General features: G+C 44.2%; 1 protein-coding gene across 1 annotated transcript in view; it reads left to right on the forward strand.

Annotated features, from left to right (window-relative positions):
- Nucleotides 1–9,553: 9,553 nt before the first annotated feature.
- The window catches only part of SMARCA1 (SNF2 related chromatin remodeling ATPase 1), a 34,849-nt gene continuing 22,272 nt past the window's right edge, over nucleotides 9,554–22,130 (forward strand). Inside the window, exons 1-11 of the mRNA XM_020784310.3 lie at nucleotides 9,554–9,758; nucleotides 11,758–11,844; nucleotides 13,311–13,477; nucleotides 14,409–14,509; nucleotides 14,624–14,724; nucleotides 16,326–16,505; nucleotides 17,449–17,604; nucleotides 18,305–18,436; nucleotides 18,613–18,681; nucleotides 19,738–19,847; nucleotides 21,350–21,576. Coding sequence (XP_020639969.3) covers nucleotides 9,588–9,758; nucleotides 11,758–11,844; nucleotides 13,311–13,477; nucleotides 14,409–14,509; nucleotides 14,624–14,724; nucleotides 16,326–16,505; nucleotides 17,449–17,604; nucleotides 18,305–18,436; nucleotides 18,613–18,681; nucleotides 19,738–19,847; nucleotides 21,350–21,576 — 1,501 coding nt within the window. The 5' untranslated portion in view covers nucleotides 9,554–9,587. The remainder of the gene's footprint in view (nucleotides 9,759–11,757; nucleotides 11,845–13,310; nucleotides 13,478–14,408; nucleotides 14,510–14,623; nucleotides 14,725–16,325; nucleotides 16,506–17,448; nucleotides 17,605–18,304; nucleotides 18,437–18,612; nucleotides 18,682–19,737; nucleotides 19,848–21,349; nucleotides 21,577–22,130) is intronic.

The following is a 22,130-nucleotide window of genomic DNA, read 5'->3' on the forward strand; positions in this document are numbered from 1 at the left end:
GTTATCATTAATCTTGCACTCCTATGCATGTATTCGAAAGTAAAGCTCTATTGAGTTCAATGGAGGTTACTCCTAGGTAAGAAGAAAGGACTTCTTTCTTATATAGGACTGCCAACTAAGCATATCCCAGGTTGTAATCCTAAAGACCCTTCCCATGGCTTAAACACCTCTGAACAGAAAGAGAATTACATCTGAGTAAGCACAGCATCAAATTCTGGTTTCTGTTTAATTTCAACTATAGGCTACTTTACCTTTATGTTGTTCCCCCAAGCTGCTTTGCAACATTGGAGGATAAATATTGCTTTTTTATTTAACATTTCTCTGCAACACATTATCCACTTTAAATCTCTTTGCAACAAATGTTAACAACAACAACAACAACCCACCAGAGGTAGCAGTAACAGAACCAAGAAATGTCTGGATCACTAAAACTGCAATTCCAGGGGGTGCCAGAGTTGAAAATAAAGAACTGGAAAAACTAACAAAGTACAGAGACCTGGCCTTCGAAATATCTCGCTTGTGGATGAAACACAGTTTGGTGGTCCCTCGTCAACATTGGGGCTTTTGGAGCAATATGAAGAAATTTCACACAGTACAATAAGTAGTTGCAGATCTCAGAAATCACACCATCAGAGCTACAAAAAATGGCAATATTGGGAGTCGTATACCTATTGCGCCGATATGTAACAGATTTTAGGTTTGGGGTTAAAATTTGTATCTGTTACATAATACCAGTCAATGTTTTTATAATTTTGATTGGCTGGGCCTGGTGTTTTTGAATATTAAAGATAATCTTGGAACTGCTGAGCTAGAAGGGAGAAATCATCCTCAAGTCTTTGTCCCATAGCCCATTTCAGCCGAGCGCACATACAGCGATCGCTCAAAGGGAGAAGGATTTTCAAAATCTCAGACGCCGTGCTCAATACATTTTGATCTTGGAGGCTGCTCACGGGTTCTGCTGTGCCTCTGTGTGGCTGGACTGTCCGGCCGGTCACAGGAATTTTCAGGACGAACCACCAAACAATAGCGTAACCGGCACAGAGAGTACGGTCCGTTCTGCAACAAAATAAAGAGCCGATCCCAGCAGGAGGTGAAGCCAAAAAGGAAAAAAAAAGGCTTTAGAACTTAAGAATGTTCTTATTATGGACTACATCTCCCAGGTTCCATAATCCTCTAGGCAGCAACAAGCTGGGTAGTGCTGGCTAGTGGAAACTGGGAGATGTAGTCCAAATTCTGGAGTCAACAGTTCTGCAGAACCAGAGGTTGACACGAGCGACTCCATGATCCATAGGGTCCCTTCTGGCTCTCCAGCTCCAAGATGATGATTATATTCACTACAGTCCCCATCACTGCCTCTTTTCGCTGCCAGTTTTGATCCCGCAGAAACCAAGGTACATTTTACTCAAAGAGGCCAGCCCAATGAACTTGGGATAGCTTTCTGATTCAAGAAGGCAGGCCTCCGCTGGCCACTGCCGTTGATGTATCTTAAACTAGGCACTTATGCGATGCATAAAAAAACCCCAAGAAATCAGTGTAGAAGATAAATAACCAAATAAGTAACTGAAAACCAAAAAAGGGAAAATGGGGAGTTGCCCTCTGGGCTAAATATCAATTGGCAGGATGAGACGCCTTTAATATACAATAAACAGAGTGTTCAGGTTTTCTCACTCTGTCCAATAGTAAATTTAAGGGGTGGCTGAACCTGGGTATACCAGTTGAAGTTGCTGGACTCCAGTGCCGATTAGCAGCCGCTGAAATTGGGAATAGACCTGCTCTCCACCACGGCCCAAGACACACAAGGCAAACTTCACATTTCTAAAGGCCTTTAACTGGAGATGATGGGACTGCTGAGTTGACACAGACCCACTGTAAACAAAAAAAGGCAGTCTAGTTCGTGGCGAATGGCACCACCGAAAACTTAACCCTATTCTATCTTCCCCCCTCTCCATCGCTGAAGGTCCAAGGCCTGGCCAGCTCTGTCAAGAGCTACCAATAACCTCGCCCAATGAATGCTTTTATTGTCCCAGGCTCAAAACAAAATCCCGTCCCCTTCCACCTGTCATAGCTTATTAGCCTACGGCAAAGGGGAGGCAGCAATAAAGTGTTGCAGCTGCCTGGGCTTCTGTTCAATGCTCTTACAGGTCAGAAACGAGAACTTTGTAACCCAGTGGTTCCCTACCTTGGGTCCTCAGATGTTCTTGGACTAAAACTCCCAGAAGACTTCGCCACTGGCTGTGCTGGCCAGGATTTCTGGGAGTTGGAGTCCAGGAACATCTGGGGACTCAAGGTTGGGAACCACTGCTGTACTATCTCGTTGAGCGATGGTGATGGGGCAAATGCCAGATGTTGGGAAGGATGATCTTCTCCCACTCTCCCAGGATTCTTCCTTGCTACACACCAGGTGACTCAGCGGTAAGGAACATTAAGCCTTCCAGATGTTGGGGACCACAAGACCCAGAGTCCCTTACTGGTGAGACTGTAGAGCGATGCTCAAGGGAGCGCTACAGCTCAAAACATCTGGAAGACCAAGGATTCCATAATGTCCAACATGTACCAACATGCATTTAGCACATAGGTGGGGACTGGAACATACGGCCGTCCAGATCTTATTGGACTTCAGCCATTATCCTAGCACAGGGGTCTCCAGAGGTTCTTGGACTGCGATTCTTTGAAGCCTTCACCACTCGCTGTGCTGGCCAGCTGCTTCCGGGAGCTGCAGTTCAAGAACATCTGGGGACCCAAGGTTGGGAACCCCTGTCCTAGCCAAAGGTAAGGGGTGATGGTAGACACAGCTCAACAACACCTGGAGGATCACATCTTCCTCTGTTCTTGTTTTAGAAATACCAACAGCATGCCCCTTGCATTTCGTAATGAACAGCAGAGCAAAACTTGGCTGGTCTTAGTGAAAGTGCTGCAGTTTAAATATTTGGGGACAGTGTAGATTTTACAGGTGGAGTCTGTTTAACTAGTGTAGACTACAGGATGTAGCCTATTGTTAGTTCCGTATTGTCAGGTCGCAAGCGGGGGAAAACAGAGCAATGGGATGCTGAGGGATGAATCAAGCCATTGCCCTATGCAGCACCGCATCTCCCTAAGAGTTGCATTTGAAAACATCAGCTGTAATGGCGAAACAGCCTTGCTCAGCACTCTGGCTAGAGGATCTGGACCCCTAAACCTGTAAGGAGGCTAACCTCCCTGAGACCATTAACATTATTCATACTAATTCAATAGAGAAGCCATTGATAATTACTAAGCTGGCTGGATCGGTCAGTAGTTTTGGCATCTGGCTGCACAGCCAGAGGTTGGGAGTTTGATTTTTCACTGGGCCTTTCTGGGAAGGCAGCCAGCCTGGGTAGCCTTGGGCCAGCTGCACCATCCCAAGGGCGCCCCTAGAGGAAGGGAAGGGAAAACCACTTCAGAGTACTCTCTACCTGAAAAAACCTTGAAAAGGGTTGCCATAAATTGGATTTGACTTGACAGCATACACACAGACACACATGTCACTAAAAATTACCTGATTGCACCTATTAGGACACACTTGGCTTTGAATCTTTTGCATGAATGTGCTTTACTGTGTGTATAAACAGGGCTTTAGGTCCATTCATAGTATAACACGCTAAACCGGGAACAGGCAAACCTAATTTCCTTCTGATGTTTGAACTACATAATTCCATAAACCTTAAGTCTTTGTTTTTTTCTTTTTCTTTAGAATTCTGGGCACTACAGTCCAAATATGTAGACATTTCCTGCTTCTGAACACAGGCTTTCACAGTGAAATGCAACCCCATTCCACCTGATTCCAGGCCCAAAGGAGTTGGCCTTTGACAAGAGCGAACCAATGTGAAATCATTTGCTCCCCGTTCTGTCAAGTTGCAATCTTTCCAGGGTTGCAGAGAACGCTTGCGATTAATAGCACACCCAGGGAGGGAGAGCGGGAGGCAGCAGGACCAGAGCAGAGATTTAAGGAGCACCTTGTTCTTCCTTGTGCTTTACACTCGGGGAGGGCGGCATTCCTTGAGCCATCTGGAAGAACACCTGGGCACAGGTCGGCAGGTGTGTGACACGACCCGGGTGATGAAGATCAGGATGGCGATGAAAGTAGAGATGTACCAAACACAGTTTGGAACTTTTAGACACTGGGCACAATTTTATGGGGTGGGGAAGGGGGGGCTTTATTCGCTTTTATTGATGTACTGCATTTCTAAGCCACTTTCTTCCTGGCCGTGGGGCTCAAGGTCAGCATTGAGGAGGGAATGACATGAACAGCAACCTTGAAGTCACTGTGTTACCTATGCGCACAATAAATCTTGCAAAACATATTTACTATCTTTAGGACCTGATGTGTGTTAAGGGGACAGCAGATATGGGAAAACTTAACATTTCCGGGCGACTAGCATTCTAGGATTCAGCGGGCTGTATCCAGAAAGCTGTTGCTGTTGTGACTTATATACTGCACAACACTTTGAATAATTTAAGTGAAGGGAGAAACTTAACTTCTCTTAAGGGGATGGTGCCGCAGTGTTGCACAACATAGGTGAGCCTATTTTACCTGAGGGGTTTTTGAAAGGCTGTATATCTTATGTCTTATTAAACGCTAGGGAACAATGCCGCAAGAAGCAACACAGTGCCTTGTGACACCTCAAGGACTCACATGTTGCCTTTGGCAGAAGCTGCCCAAACAGCTCAGGAAACGGGATTCTCAACAGTGCGCATTTGCAACATCAGGTCAAATGAAGTTGCAAGAAACACGTCTGCCACCAAGATTTTAACAGAACAAAAAAATCACTTGGATTTCATTGAATCATAGAATTATTGAGTTGGGAGGGGGCCATACAGCCTTTGAATCCAAGCCCCTGCTCAGTGCAGGAACCCAAATCAAAGTGGACCTGTCCAATTTTTTTCCCCCGAATGCCTCCAGCGTTGGAGCAGTCACCACCTCCCGAGGTCATTGATTCATTGTCGTACTGCTCTAACAGTTGGAAAGTTTTTCCTGATAGTCGAAATCTGGCTTCCTGTTGCTTGAACCCATTGTTATGTGTCCTGCATTCTGAGATGATCGCAAACAGATCCTGCCCCTCCTCTGTAGGACTACCTTTTGTGTATTCTCTCCTACTGTAAATATCTCAGCAATGTCTCTTCTAGAAGGCACCCAACACCTCCAAACAGGGGTAACTGAGTTTTAAGCTTAATGGGTCTGCCACTGCCATCTTACATTTTTTAAAAAAACCACAGTGTTTACAAAGGATAAAATGTACACCTTAGAGTTAAAAAAAAGCCCAATAAAACCATCAACAAGGTCTCAACCAAAACTGGAGCTGTTGCATGAAAATGCTCCCCTTAAGAACAGGTAAGGTTTTGCACAAATAGCTTTCCATGAGTAAAAGGGGTAACTTTGTCTGTTCCACATCGGAGAGAAAGTTAGCAAGACTTCTAGTTCCCTGCCTGACGTTCCAACTAAGAGTTTCCAGCCAAAGATAACTGTTTCAGGGTCAATAAAATGTCCCACTGTACCAGAGCAACTCTTTACATTTTAAAAACTAGACACCTTCAGTGTGGCCAGGCAATGAACAAAGGATCTAGTCTGACTCTCAGTAACCCTCAAGAATAGCTGGCTGGCCCTATTCATGTAACACTTTAGAGCTTATGAAGTGCAGGCAGAGGAAGTCCGGGAGTTGTAGTTCAAAAGTCACCCCCCCAAAAAAAAACCCCTAAAGATTTCCCCAAATTCCGCTCTATACTTCAAACACTTTGTGGACAGATCGCCCTTCCCGCAAACCGGCAGCCAAACCCTGTCGCTGGGTCTCGCAGGTGGTGCGTCGACCCTTCAGAAGTGCTGCCTGAGGACATGCACCCCCGGAACCACAGATTTTGTGTTTGTTCCTACTGTCCAGAGAAAGTGAGAAGGGAAGGAAAAAGAAAATAAAGGAAGAATAGAATTGAGAGGAAGAGAAAAGCAAGAAAAAGTGACGGGCGGATGAAGTAAAAGAAGAGAATGGAGAGCAAAAGTGAGAGTGAGTGAAAAGAAAAGAAAAAGTGGAGGGAGGAGAAAGTAAAAGAAAAGAAGAGAAGGGAATGGAGAGCGAGAAAAGAGAACAAAAAGGAAAAAAATTGAAAGAAAGAAAGAAAGAAAGAAAGAAAGAAAGAAAGAAAGAAAGAAAGAAAGAAAGAAAGAAAGAAAGAAAGAAAGAAAAGGCGAAGGGAGGATGAAGGGCAAGAAAAGAAGGGAAGGGAGCGCGAGTGAAGGGAACCGAAAAGCCACCGGCTGGCGAGCCCAGCTGGCCCCCGAGCGACCGGACCAGTGGACCCGCTCCGGGGCTGCTCCTTACCTGGAGGGAGGGAGGGAAGGCGGCCGCCGACGGGAGCTCGCGGAGCGGGCAGGAGGCAGCCCCGAGGAGGGTGGACGGGATCCTCCGCCGACCGGGAAGCCTCCCGCCCCAGCGCAGCCCGAGCCGGAGGCGCTGAAAACCCGGCCTGGATCCCACGAGCCGTCCGGGGGAAAAAAAACCTGGCCTGGACGCCCGGGGCGGCCTCCGCGAGGATCGAGGGCTTGGCAGAGAGAGAGGCTCCGGTGTTGGCGAGACGCGGTGCCGGCAGCCCGGCGGGGCCGACTCACAGGGGACGGACGCGGAACGAGGTCGAGAGCCTTGGGGGCGGCCGCTCGCGGGGGGGGACCGAACTGGAGAAGGAACGGGACGCCAAAGGAGGCGGCAGAGCCGGGGGGAAAGTTACTTTTTCCGGCTGGGGAAAAGTTACTTTTTTTCCAGCCAGCTCTCCCGGGATCTTCCAGCCCGATTTCTATGCTGGCGGGATTCCCGTGGGAACGATAGTTCAAAAAGTTACTTTCCTAAGCTGGCGCAGGTGTCGGGAACGCGCCGGATCCAAGGTCTGGTCTCTCCCCCCCCCGCCCCGCTTTCTTTCTCAGTGAGTTTCACCTTGAAAGGCAACACCGACCGGTTTCCCATAGAATAAACACGCTTCTGTTTACAACCCTCCGGGGGGGGGCACCCAAAAAATCCAAATAAACGCTCGCCAAGTAGCATGCTTTCCTCAAACGGGCACCTGCCCAATGCGCTGGACTCCGGCTCCCATTCTCCACCAGCCCACGGAGGTGCGAGCTGGGGATGATGGGGGTTGTAATCTATCACATGCAGAAGGCACCGGTTTGGGAAAGGCTGCTGTTGAAACGCGACTCAACAGGTGCAAGAACTTGTCTTTGTTATTTTAAAAAAGGAGGCAGAGGGAGAGTAATCCAAATGTAACGCTTCAAGACTAAACAGTAAAACAAAAGGGAAGTCTAGAACATTTTTATTGGTGTAGAAGGGTGAGGGGGATCTGTGGGGTTTGTACAGTAGGAGCCCCTTATTTGCAGGATCCGTATCCACTGATTCACTTATTCACACCCTAAAAATATTAAAAACTCCCCAAAATAGATATTTCTAACGTTGAAGTTGCTAGAATTGGTTACTAGAGGGAGCAAAAGACTATGGCGTATATAGCTTTCGCTCTTCTAATAGCGGTTGCTATAATCCGCATTTTTCAGTATCCGCGGGGGGGGTGTCTTGGAACCGAGCCCTCGTGTAACACCAAACAGGACCTCCGAGGTCCTCCTGTAACACCAAACAGCATGAATGCCTTTTATTGAAACTGGGTTTCCTGCACTGTCGCACACCGGAATACACACCTACAAAATATTTTTCCCGCACGCGTATCTACACAATATATTTCGTCCAGTGCCACAGGTCTGCACACGTGTCTACAAAATCCCCTATCTTGCACACGTGTCTACAACATATTTTTTTTCCTCCCCTGCCGCTGAGCTCAAGTGATAGCAAGCATGAGCCTCTCCTTCTCTCCCTGTCCTCCCCCACCACCCTGGCTGGGGCAGCTTCGGGATGGGGGGGGGTTCGTTCGCAACATCAGAGAATGGGAGAGAAAGCAAGCCACAGTGGTGGTGGGCCTTGCCCCTTCTTTAGGTCTTCCCCTGGCCCACCGCCTGTCCCTGCATTGCTCTGCTGGGGGGGGCTCTGCTGCAAGGGCGGTGAGCCCCCCCGTCCCCCTAGCTGCTGCTCAGCTAGGTGACCCCGAACATCTGGGGTTCCTCAGGGGCCACGAAGGCTGCAGTTTGATCCCCCCTGGGGCTTTTGGATTGCACAACTCGGTGGTGCAAATAAATAATGAGCAAAATAAAAAAGAAATGCTATGAAGGAGATGTATACATACAGTAAATACGGACAGAGCTAAAATATACAAATATTTCATGTTTATTCCTCTTTTTAAAAGGAAAACTTCATGGTACCGACACAGCTTTTTCTTTTCTTTTCCATGAAGCAGTGGGCCAGTATGGAGATCAGTGCAAGATACATAGGTTTGTTAACCTGTGAGCCTGGGTTATTCCTTATGCAAGGGTATGTTGCCTAAGAAAGATGGAAACTTTATGGGTGTCTTGGAGGGGTTGCCATGGTTTCCCACAAATGGAACAAATAAGCTTTCCACCCTAGTGGATCGGTGCTCTGGGGAGTGCCTGTCCATTGTAAATAAAGTCTCCTGCAGTTCTTGGATTCACGCGAAGTGCCTTCCTCCCCGGTGCCCTTCGCCAGAGAGGTCCCAAGGCAAACGCTGCTGCCAGCCAGTTGTTCCAGATGTTTAAGCGCCAGCCCGACCCCCCCCCCGGCCGTTCTCTCTGGCAGGCGTCACATGGATTTGCCATTGCAACATTGGAAGAGAAATTTGCTTTTCATCTCAGATATATGAAGATGATGAAGTGAGGCTGCTCTTTGCCGACCGAGAATCAATGCAGAAGGTCTGTGATCATTTTTGATGGAAATTCAAAGCCACATTCTTCTATTATTTTCCCCCATTTTAATGGGTTTACCTGGGGAGTGGCAGGAGCCCTGGAAATTCCTGTAGACCAGTGGTTTCCAATCTTGGATAACCGAGATGGTTTTGGACTACAGTTCCCAGAAGCCTTCACTACCACCTGTGCTGGCTGGGGTTTCTGGGAGTTGTAGTCCGAGAACATCTGGCCTCCCCAAGGTTGAGAACCCATGGTTTCAGAAGATGTTCAGCTGGATTATTTTAACTGTCATCATCATCATCATCATTTCAACTCATGTTAGAAGAGCAACACGGGCTGCTTGTGAATACTCATTCATGGAGAGAAAATTGATTTGGCCGCACCTGTTTCAATACAAATTTTAATTATCTATCCAGAGTTGGCCTTATTTAATTAGCAGAATTCTTTGTAACAGCCAAGAAAGGTGAAAAAAAAACCACGTCATCTTCACTGCTGCTTTAATACCTTTGGGATTAAAAAAAAAGTCCGTCAAATAATAAGATTTGAAAGGAGGCGGGGCTTATTGCATCACGTGCCCCTCCCGAAGGCAGGACCGTCGCTCAGGCCAGACATTGGCCAGGGCGCGCATGCGCACACGCCCCCTTCGTGATTCCCGCCTTTTCTCGCGAGAGCTTTTTTCGGCGGGCGGGAGGGCGGGGCAGGGGGCTCCCCAGGAAAGGGGGGCGGGGAAGCGACCCCCCCAAACCCGCCCCCCCTTTTCCTCCTCCGCTCGGCCGTTGGCGGCCCAGACAAAATGGACGCCGACGCCGCCTCAGCCTCAGCCGTCGAGGCTGGCCTGGCTCCCCCAAGCGCCGCCGCTGCTGCCGCCGCCTCGACGACCAGCCCGGCCCGTTCGGAAGGCGAGGAGGAGCCCTCCACCTCGGCCGCCTTCGCTCCCTCCGCCCCGGAGCCCGACCCGGAGGAGGTAAAGCCCCGGGGCAGAGCGGGAGGAGGAGGAGAGAAGGCTGGAGCGTCCCCTCAGAGAAGGCCGCCCCTCTCTCTCCTTGCCTCTGGGGCACTCTGTTTATGCCCAGAGGCGCCCTCGCCTTGATGGGAGGGGGGGAACCGAAGGGGCTCCTCAGGCCCCCTTTGACCAAGAGAGAGGGCCGCCGGCAGACCCGCCTCGTCGCCGGCCTCAGGAGTTGTGAGAGGCAGGGGGTTTCTCTCCCCCCCCCGCATCCTCAGGTGGGCCCCTCAGGCGCCCTTGGACTACCACTCCCAGAAGCCCTTGCCCGCGCAGCCGGTGAGGGAGGCCCCTGGGAGTTGTCGTCCAAGGACCCCTACCTGGAGGGGGAGAAGGAGGGAGGGAGGGGGACCCAGCCGAGGTGGGGAAGGAGGGAGGGCGCTGCCGGACTACCGCTCCCATGGTGCCGCAGGCGACGTGGCTTCCTGGGGAATGCTGGGAGTTGCAGTTCGAGGAGCCCGGAGGGGGTCACGGGAGGGGGGCGCAGGGAGCGGGTTGACAGGGCAAGGCTTGTCTCTGGGTGGCTGGCTTGCCTCTCCTTACCTACCTGCCGCCAACCTGTCATCGCATAGACCAGATGGGCAGGATACAAATCAAATAAATAAATAAATACCTGCCACCTACCTACCTACCTGCCTACCTGCCTACCTACCCACCTACCCCCAGTGCCGCCCCATACTACAAAAAAGCGTAAAGGTAGAAACAACAGAGAACAGTACAATGTAAATTACACAGACACATATGGTCGGCAATAAAATCGATCCATCAGCACTGTGTTTTTAGTCTGGGTTGCGTTTCCTGTTTCTCAGAATGGCATTTTGTTTATAATGTTTTAACAGTGTTTTGAACTTTAAATATTGACTTTTAATGATGCACACCACCTTTGTATACTTATTGTTTTTCATTCTTCAACATTGTCTTTCTCTAATGAGAAAGGCAGGGTACAAGTAAGTAAATAAATAAATAAAACTACTGAACTAGTGGAATCTATTGTTAGATAAATAAGCAGTTTGGCAGAGTGTATTGAAAGATAAAGGTGCCAGAGCCAGCTAAATCAGTCCCTGTTTCTTAAAAAAAAAAAGGATTCAAGAAAACTTTGACTACTCCTTAAAGGAGGATATTATCATAAGCACGACTGATTGCTCAGCCTGATTTCTACCTGTTTCTACCTGATTTCAGCCTGATTTCTACCTGTAGCTCTCTGTGTGCCTATTGGAAAGGCTATCTGATAAGTACATTATAGAGCAAAAATGGCTGAGGAAGTATGTAATAATACACCAAAGCTCACACAGAAATAAATCTGTTAGTCTTTAAAGTGCCACAACTCATTTGTGTTTTTATTTTTTTATACATGCAGAAACAGGCACCTCAAATATCTGCCTTTCCCTCATCTGCTGTCCCGCTCATTCTCCCACATGGAAAGCTGCTTACGCTTATGTGTGTCCACTCTCTTGCTTTCTGTCTCTTGAACTGATTTTCACATGGTCCCTTGAAGAACGAGTGTTCAGTGCAGCTTTGTATTCTTTTGTTTCAGCACTATACCTTCCTTCCTCACTCAGTTTTTAATTAACGAAATTGCTTGTTTAAAAAATTCCCTCTGTACTGTATGCGACATTTGCAACGCTGGGAAAAAGTTACCCTTTTCCAGAATTTTCAGAAACCAGTTGGGAGACAGTAGTCCAAAAAAGTAACTTTTACTATCGAGATGAGTTGCTCTCTTGAGACCCCTAAATTCATAAAGTCCCTTGGAGTTGAAGAGGTAGTTACGCCGCCCGTTGAACCTTGACCAATATCCCTGATGGTTAATGAGAAATATTTTGAGAGCAGTTTGAAGTGATGAGCTCTGAGTTTTGGAAGCAGAAATCATTTTCTAATTTCTGTATTTTTACAGAGGCAATGATATTTTTCTTTCAGCCCTCAGACATACAGTACCATAATTGCAGAATCTTTTTATTTACAGAAAAATGATCCTCCATTTCAACTCAAACCACCTCCTAAGGTGTCTAAACCTGAAAAAGAAGTTGATCCAGAGTATGAAGAAAAGATGGTAAGTTTCGTGCTTTAGCAGTTTATCTTAGGATTCTTTTGCTATAAAATGCATTGAGATAAGCTACAGAAAGATTCCCTCTCCTTCTCCTCATGTTCTTCTGATAATGCCCGTAGGATGTTATAGAATGCCTGACATATTACATGCAATATATAATTCACTGTGGGCATCTAATATGAGCATGTCCAGTAGTGGCTTGATGTGGCCCAGTGTATTACCTGTGTATAAGAAAAAATGTTATATTTTTAGATATCCATGCACTTTTAAATTACAGTAGTCCTCCTGTATTTGAGGAGTTGGTATCTGCTGTTGTTGCTATTGCTACCTAGCCCTACAGGTGCACTTATCTCCTTCTCTTGCTCTCATCCATTCTCTTTAATGGGTTTCCTCGTACTGTATTTGCGGTTTCCAGTATCCACAGTTGATCTTGGAATGGATTGCCCTTGATATGGGAGGACTAATGTATATTCCTGAACTTTAGAATTTAACTGATGGTCACTGTAGTCGGATTTGACCATTTTCAGAAGACTTTATACTTCAAGTCTGGAAACATAAACATACACCATCTCAGTGGCCAGATGATCTTACTATTTTAGCTGCTCATGATGGCATTTTCTATATTCTCCCCTTCTTTTCTCTCTTTACTTTTTTTCCTTTCTTCTCTTCATCCAGACTTTTTCCCCCTCCTTTGGGTTGGGGGGGGGGAAACTCCAAATAAATGGCTCAATTGGGATTGTAACCTGAGTCTCTCCCCTGCTGACATAGTGCCTTAGTCCAGGTTATTTATTTATTTATTTATTTATTTATTTATTTATTTATTTATTTATTTATTTATTTATTTATTTATTTATTTATTTATTTATTTATTTATTTATTTATTTATTTATTTAATTTATTAAATTTATACCCTGCCCATTTAGACCCAAGTCTACTCTAGGTTCCAGATTGTTCCATCTTGAGGAGAGGGTACCAAAAAAGCTACAGACAGATTCAGTATCAGACTGATGGTATTTGTCACCCAGTACCACACTCACAGTGGGCGGCTGAGACTGTCACTTGCCTGTGGTTCCATAGTATATCCATGTGAGACTCAAAATTTGAAAAGAGTGGCTTACTCTCTTAGCCATTAGAATTAATAAGCGCCCTCTTTATTTGAACCATGCTCTTCAAAGATGTATTCATTCACAATTAGCAATAATTTGCATACTTATCACCTTCATGCAATTTTGCTTTCTCCCCCAAGTGAGAACATTTTTTACATGGTAAGCTTGTTTCTATGCCTGAGGAATTTTCCACAGGCTGTGCTTATGCCAAGCCCTCACTTCCTCCTAACAGGTTTGCAGTGGAGAATGTTAGACTATATTATGCTCTTGATTAGGAGGTGTGGGACGTGCTATCTATATTCGAGGCCATGTGTTTTAACCATGGTGCAAATAATTCCTTTCCCTTTCTTGTTGAAAACACAGAAAACTGATCGAGCGAAAAGATTTGAATTTCTGCTGAAGCAGACAGAACTTTTTGCACATTTTATTCAACCTGCAGCCCAGAAATCACCGACTTCTCCCCTGAAGGTGAAACTTGGAAGACCACGGATAAAGAAAGATGAAAAACAGTGTTTGCTTTCAGCTGGGGAGTACGTCTTTTTTTCATTAAAAAAAGTTTAAATTACTGTATTTTTGCATGTATATACTGTATGCATTAAGAAACATATAGTTCAGATATTATATATATATATATCTCAGAATATTGGCTCAGAGTACTTAAACACATATTAGGATGATAGCTTGTTTTGTCTGCAAATCTGTGTTCTGTTACTCTGATCCCTTTGAAGTTATCCAGAGGGCATGCAAGATTGGTTGGGTGATTAAAACTCTGAATGCATTCTGCTGTTGTTTGGTTGTTGTTATGTCCTGACTTGTTTTAAAAGCTTTCTCCTGTTTGTAAATAACTTTCTAAAAAAAGGAAGCATTTTGTTTTTAAAGCATTTTCTACATAATATTTATCACTGACTCCCTCTAATGTCCAGTTTTGGTAACAACATTGTTAGAATGATACATTTTTTTAGTACTGTTTCCCCGAAAATAAGACCTAAACTGAAAATAAGCCCTAGTATGATTTTTCAGGATGCTCGTAATAGAAGCCCTACCCCCAAAATAAGCCCCAGTTAAGTGAAACCTCGCCCTCCACCATTGTGCTGCAACTAGAAGATGACATGACTGTATTTGAATAAATGTAGATTGTTGTCCATGAAAAAAATAAAACATTCCCTGAAAATAAGCCCTAATGCATTTTTGTAGCAAAATGGTCGAGTGGTGAACCAGACCAGATGGGTGGGATATAAATAAATAAATAAATAAATAAATAAATAAATAAATAAATAAAATCAATATAAGACCCTGTCTTATTTTAGGAGAAACACAGTACAGTATATTTTTACTATTTTCATACTGTGCATAGGTAAATCAGTGGATACAGATCCTGTGGATAAGAGGGTCCCATTGTATAGAAGGGTTGTTGCCAAAAACATTTCAGCTATGTCTGATTTAACTTTGTGTGTTTTGTAGCTATCGCCACAGGCGCACAGAGCAAGAAGAAGACGAGGAACTGCTATCTGAGAGCCGGAAAACTTCAAACGTGTGTGTTCGGTTTGAGGAATCTCCTTCCTGTGAGTTTACTCAGGGGTAACTTTCTGCTTTGACACAGATGAGTTAAGAAATGAAATGGTACTGCAGTCAGATGTACTGTACATAAAACCAAACAGTGTCTTCCATTCTTGCAGATGTTAAAGGAGGAACCTTACGAGATTATCAGGTTAGAGGCTTGAACTGGTTGATCTCTTTGTACGAAAATGGCGTGAATGGAATTTTGGCAGACGAAATGGTGAGTAGCTCATTTTTTGGAATCCTTAATTTATGGGGAGAGAATGTTGTGTGACTCTGATAGAAAAATAGGATTTCTAGCAAAGGGTTGTGAATGGTAGGTACAGACTGGAATAAATTGTTTTTGAAGGGGAATGCACCTGTTCGTTGAAGTTAGCAACCACAAGACACAGGTCTGCAGGTCCTGGGCTTCTTAGGAGAAGCTCATTCATCACGTCCCAAACTGCATATTAATCTTTCACTAGGACCCCCATATCTGTAGGATCAGTATCCGCTGATTCCCTTATCTGTGGTCTGAAAAATTTTAAAATCCTAGAAATATATATTTTTACTTATAAAGTTATCAGGACTGGCTACTAGAGGGAGCCAGAGACTATACTGTGTATAGCGTTTGCTGTTGAAATAGTGTTCGCTATAATTCATGTTTTTCAGCATCCGTGGGGAAGGGGGGCTTGGAACCGATCCTCTGTGGACATGGGGGTTCTACTTTATATGAATTTAAGATGTGGTTTTTAGGGAACGGCTCATCCCATTCTACATGTTTCATTGTTGTTCCATTGCAAATAACACTAAGAAAAATTGCATGCCATTAATCTGATTCTGACTTATGGCGGCTCTTTCCAGGGTTTTCTAGGTATGAAATACTCAGAAATGGCTTACTGTTCCCTCCTTCTGGGGGCATACTGGGACTGTGCACAGGTTGGCTGTTCAAGCCTATACATTATTGACCAACTTTGGGCATGATTGTGGAGGGATGTTTCATCCATCCACTTGGGTGATCATGCAGCACTGTTGTTCCTGTGTGTTCCCTCCTTCTTTTCCCTTTCTCCCTTCACCAGCATGCCACAGCATAACAGTTGCAGGGTTTGTTGAGTCCCCGTTTCTTGTTACATCCAAAGAAGGAGACCATGGTTTATTCATTTCAAGCTGAAAATGCCTGTTTCTACCATAAGATGAACATCGTGTTTTCTTATTTGAATGTCATGGGAAACCGGCTTAATAAACCTCTGCTCATTTTTGGCCCTGGTTTATTAGAACAACATAGCTGTGTACGAACCAGCTGTGCTGTTAGTTCACATTATGAAGGGAAACTGTTGTTGGATTTAAGTGGAAACGCACATGGAATGACAGAGAAATGGAGTATCATGGCGTGCTCGTCACTAACATTTCTCGTTCTTTTGTGGTTTGAGACAAGTCTTTTCTGCGTGTAGAAAATTAACAAAACAGCAGGTAATTCCATAAGTCAAGGACCAACAGTTGGATGTAATTCAAGATGAAGCTGCATAATGAATAACAGTAATACAGACTGAAGTTCAAATATTCTATCGCAACGAGACTGTGCAAAATTGTAATTAAAATTTTCAATAACTGTAGTATTTCTTAGGTATCGAAATGCTTATGAGAAAGTGTAATTTTATTGTTTGAAAGCAAGCTCTAACTGAATTACAGAACTGTAATTTGCATATTGCAATATAATTGAAATTATGGCCGATTTCAGTTCCATAGATTTTGCGTTGCTTTTCCCAGCACTGCTATGGACGGAAATTAATTCAGCCCTGCAAAAAAGTGTTGCATAACTTTAAATTATTAATTCCTTTGTAGGGTCTAGGAAAAACACTGCAGACTATTGCGTTGTTGGGCTATCTAAAACATTACCGAAACATTCCTGGCCCACACATGGTTCTGGTGCCGAAATCAACCTTGCACAACTGGATGAATGAATTTAAACGCTGGGTGCCATCGTTGCGTGCTGTTTGCCTCATTGGGGACAAAGATGCTAGAGTAAGTAAAATGTAATGGAGCAGTCCTTTGCACATCATTGTGTGGGATACCAAGAACTTTTTCTCTGCACCTTTCATTTAATGGCCAAAACCCTATAACATTTTTATTTCTGCCCTAGTGCAATGAGTACAGGTCTCAATGGTGAGTTTGCTGCCAAGATTTAGGCCAGTTGCGTTAGGCCAGTGGGTGGAACTAGCAGGATTTTGACCACTGTGGGGCATTTACAGAATATGTTATGGTTGTTACGTGCCATCTAGTCACCTCCGACTTAATGGAAACCAGATGAATGACTGAACTCTTCCCCTCCCCCATGTCCTGTCCTCAACAGCCCTGCTCAGTTCTTGTAAACTCAAGAAAGCAGCTTCCTTTGGGAAGTTGATCCATCTCATGTTTGGTCTTCCTCTTTTCCTCCTGACTTCAACTTTTCTTAGTGTTACTGTCGTTTCCAGAGAATTTTTGTCTTCTCATGATGTGTCCAAAATAGGACAGCCTCAGTTTCAAAGTACAAGAAGGCCAAGTGATTAGCCTGTCAGTGAAATCCTCTTGCATTTACATGAGGGATAGTATTGAGCAGGAAATAGCATACAGTACTTTTCTTTTAAGCTAATGTATGCATTTGACACACTAGATGAGAAGATGCAAGGCCTTCTCTCTCTCATAGGCAGGAGTGACCTCGTGACAACAATTTCTTAATTAGGTTGGCAGTTCTTTTACTAGTCTCAATGAGTTTTCATTTCATTTTCATTTTCTTTAATATTAAGAAATCTTTACAGAAGTACAGGAAAGCAGCTGGGACAGCAGCCTGCAAATGAGTAAGATTTTGATGGTCTAATAAAGATATTGTCCAACCTTGATTCTGCACAAGGACTACGAAACATTTCTTTCTCTTCTTCATTTTGCTTACTTAGAAGTATTTACCCATGTTCATTCTTTAAAAAATCAGGCTGCTTTCATCCGTGATGTTATGATGCCTGGAGAATGGGACGTATGTGTGACATCCTATGAAATGGTTATCAAAGAAAAATCTGTTTTTAAAAAATTTAATTGGAGATACCTGGTGATTGATGAAGCCCACCGAATAAAGAATGAAAAATCAAAGGTAAAATTCAGTTTTATTTCTGTAGATGTCTGACATCATAATACTAGCACAATGAATGCCTGGAGGAAGACACCTCATTGCTTTGTGGGAAAAGAAAGCTTTCTGGTACACTTCCAAAAATGGATAGTGTATGTAACTTCAGAATGGCAAAAAAGGGGTTTTCAGGTGGGATTTAAAATAACAATGATTACATGTGCAGTAGTTTATTTTGGTTGCGGAGCCAGAAGTTGGTAATTTACAAATCTTTACAAATATGTAGGAAGGACTCCCTGTACCCCAAGACCCTGTCCAAACCACTTTGCCCTAGACGATCCAATGGTTCAAAGGATAGTTATAAAAATGTATTTGGTTCTCCCCATATTTTACAACTAGTACACAATTATCTGTTGTAAACTTTTTAAATTGCATTTTGTATATTTTAGCCATAAATATGTTTTGTGAGCTGGTCACTCGGCCGTAATAAGTAAATAAATATAAATAAATAAAATTCCCTACTGGGCCTCCTTGACAGGGGCTGGACTTGATGATCCATAGGGTCCTTTCCACCTCTGCAGTTCTAAGGTCATGATTTCTTTGTTATTGCACATTTGAAAATTATGGTAACCTTGAGCTGTAATTTTGAAACACTTGGTACTGTTCCCATTTGTACATTTGTGTCTTTGGCTTCAAGACCAATAACCACCTTCCTAAATGTCTCTAGCTGTCTGAGATTGTTCGTGAATTCAAGACAACCAACCGATTGCTGTTGACAGGAACCCCCTTGCAGAATAACCTTCATGAGCTCTGGGCGTTGCTCAACTTCCTTTTACCTGACGTCTTCAATTCTGCAGAGGTGAGAGAACCTCCCTTCAAAATTGCGTTGTTCCTTTCCGCACACTTTTAGTGTCCGTCCGATTTCTGTCAAAACACTGAGGGCGGTTTTGCATTTTAGCTCCATGGCTTTTGTCCTTTTTTGCAATTGGAGTGATGTGACACAGGAACGTAACATCATTTGTTTCATATCTTCAGGACTTTGACTCCTGGTTCGACACTAAAAATTGCCTGGGTGATCAGAAACTGGTAGAGAGACTTCATGCAGTAAGTATGAAAATGTTTATTGTTAGAGCAAACGTATTGTCTGTGGTCTCATCCAGTACATGCTTAACTACAGTAGCTGCACTGAAATGAGGAGAATGTCTTGATCATGAGCTCCGTTGGTCTTATGAGTCTAGGTAGGACTAAGATATCACCCAGTGGCTCACACAATATATAGTACACTGTAGGAACATTGTATTGTTTTGTGGATATTGACTTAATGGAAAATGTAAAGGAGTAGATGCAATAAATTATCTTATAATTATGCAGAATACATACGTTTGCATTTTATTTAGCGCTATTGTTGGCGACAAGAAGACTTTCTCTCCCAAAGCAAAGCATCCAGTTGCGTTACATAAACAGGACAGGTGAAATATTATCATGCAAAGCCACCATAAACACATGAAAAGACCTAGGTTTACACTGCTTCTAGCTACACAGTATACGTAGCCTTAAAATGTAAAAACTTAAATATCTTGGAAACAGTAGCAAAGCACTTGTTTTAATTGTCATGTTTGAATTCAGCACATCAAAATACATAACCAATAGCATGTTTTATCTCTGAAGCAGACGTTTTCTAAAAAATTGTAGACTGGCGTTATTTATGCTGTAAATCCAAGAAATACCCACAGTAGTCCACCAGGCTCAATTGAGCATTCTCTTGATGTTAATTGGAGCTAATTCTGTTTTGTGTGGGATAGTGAGCATGATGTTCCTGTCACCATAGGCATAGACAAAGAAGGGGCCTCCCAGAAGAGTGGAACGCATTGCAAGTACACTCGGCTGTCCTCTGAGTAACGGCGTACAGCCCGCCTACCCTTCGCTTCCAGAAGCATTGCTTTATAAACTTGCTGATGAGCACATTGACCCAACGGTCCTTTTTCAGGACCCCAAATGGCAATAATTTCTATCAATACAGAGGGCAACATTTTAAATTGGTTTTTAATTTTACCTATAGTTCATGTAAGTCCATAATTTTGAATTATGCAGTGCTCTGGCACAAATAAAGAAGAAAGGCTAGGAGAGGCGCAGTAATCTGTAAAACGCGTTGGTTTCCAGGTTTTGAAGCCCTTTTTGTTGCGGCGTATAAAAGCTGAAGTGGAAAAAAGCCTGCCTCCTAAAAAGGAAGTGAAGATTTATCTGGGCCTCAGCAAAATGCAGAGAGAATGGTAAGGTGCTTTTTGCTCTTAATTTAAAATGGTTACATTCCCCTGGGGTAGGGTCTTGACCGTAAGCTATAAACGTAGAACTAGGGTTTAGAGGCCTACGGCTTCTGGTGCTGCAGGGGGAAGATCATGCCATCGTTACTAGTGGCCATTAATAGCCTTCCCAGATTTTTCTCATCAACTTGTAAGAAAATCCTGTTTGCTGCAAGTGACCCACTGATATGGACTGTGGTTAGAATGAATGAGCTGGTGGGCCGAAAGCGCTCTGCACTGTAGACATTAGGTTTGAACGGTTCCCAAGCTCACCTGAGTCTTGGTTCAAAAACTGTCTGATGTAATTGAGACTGATGTGGTGGCCCAGGCATTGAACGGCAGTAAAAGGCGAGGTGTATTTCTGACACCTTTCAAAACACCATATGCATGAAGTAGGAAGGCAGGGGCAGGTAGCTGGGTGTTCTCATTGGCAGCTCTAGCTTTCTGTCTGAAGGGTTCTCCGATTGCAGCGCTTGGGAAGAAGGACTGTGATGTGGTCTTCCCCTCCTGGCCCTCTTTGCTAGTTGTTAGCAACAGGAGCCTTCTCAAAAGAGATCTGTCTCCTTTCGTGTGTGTGCTTGTTCTGCCGTACCAGGACCCGCCCAAATACTCAGCCTTTAGTTCTTCCTTGGCCATCCTTTTGTAGTACAATCTCATCCTTCCTTTTTCTCCATGTTTGTTGTTTGAGTGAGTCTGTATGCTGCTATCAGTGTGGCTTTAGTACTTTTTTAAAAAATCAGCGGTGGCTTTTCCTTTATCCTCAGGAGTTAAGGAAGAGATGCAGATCAGGTTCTAAATCTGCGAGCAGGCACCTTTTCTCAGTGGCTGGTGCCTGAGTGGGGTTTTAAAAACAGATTGTTGTGCCTTACTGCTTTGAATGTCTTTGGTTTACCATCTTTTAGTTTTGGGGTGCTTGTTTGATCCTTTTTGGTATTTGTATACTTATTTTTTTAGCTTTAGGTATTGCCTTCCAATGAGGTAGGCCTCCTTGGGTCCTTCTTAAGGAGAAAGGTGTGATAAAAACATTTTAAATGGAAAAATAAAATAAATAAATAAATCTCAGTTCAGATTCGTGTTAGTAGTGTGTCAGGATTAAGTTTGCTTGTGAATTGTACACACAATTAGAGGTGTTCAGAAGCTTCCTGACCATGAATGGCCCATAAACCATCATAGCACAGCTGCGGGAGAAGAGTTGATGTCTCTTTCCCTCTCTGTGTGTTTAAAATAGCCTCTTCCTCAATACCTGATGAATTTGTACTTACAGTAGTCCCAAAGTGCTGAAGGACATCAAGTTCCATCTGATTACATTTCGCAGATTTTTGTTGTGGTTGCAGGTCACATTTAAATAAATAGCACATGTTTCAGAGTGAACATCTGTATTACTGTGGTATAGGTACCTGCAACTGTCATCTGTTCCATATTCAAATGTTAATGATAAGCCTTCCTTTTTAAATGGTTTAAAACCCTTTCAGGTATACCAAGATCCTAATGAAAGATATCGACATTCTAAATTCCGCCGGAAAAATGGATAAGATGCGGCTGTTGAATATCCTGATGCAGCTCAGGAAGTGCTGTAATCACCCATACCTGTTTGACGGCGCTGAACCTGGTCCACCGTACACCACGGATACTCATCTCGTGACCAACAGTGGCAAAATGGTTGCCTTGGATAAATTACTGTCAAAGCTCAAGGAACAGGGTGAGTACTGTAGTTACCGAAAGACATCCGTCCGCTTGTGACGGGTGTGCTGAAGAAAATGGAGTGCAGGAGGCTGCTCTTCTGAGATGGGTGGTCCTGGTGATTAGGTAACAGAAAAGGACAACGTGAAAAAGACTGGCACCCTAAAATCTCTCAGGTATATTTTAGCCGATTGTGTGGCATTTGGTGTCTTCCTTAGTTCAGTCGTCACCATCATGAGCTCTCAAATCCATTCTGACTTGTAGCAGAATTGCCTTTTCCCGGGTTTTCCAGGTAGAGAATACCTCAGAAGTGGTTTCCCGTTCTCTTCTTCTGGGGTTGCCTTGGGACCTGTACAGCTTGCCCAAGGCCACATAGGCTGGCTCTATTCCTTGGAGACACAGAGGGGGGATTGAACTCCCAACCTCTGGCTTTGCAGCCAGATGCCAAAATCTCTGAGCTATCCATAGATGCAGATGGCCTGAATTTCAAAGGATTCAGAGTGTTAAGAGAGGTTGCTGGAATGATTCCGGCAATGCGAAGGTCACTGGTCCTTGGGTGTCTTGAGACAGGGA

Source organism: Pogona vitticeps, chromosome 11 (genome assembly GCF_051106095.1).
Source record: "Pogona vitticeps strain Pit_001003342236 chromosome 11, PviZW2.1, whole genome shotgun sequence".
NCBI lineage: Eukaryota > Metazoa > Chordata > Lepidosauria > Squamata > Agamidae > Pogona > Pogona vitticeps.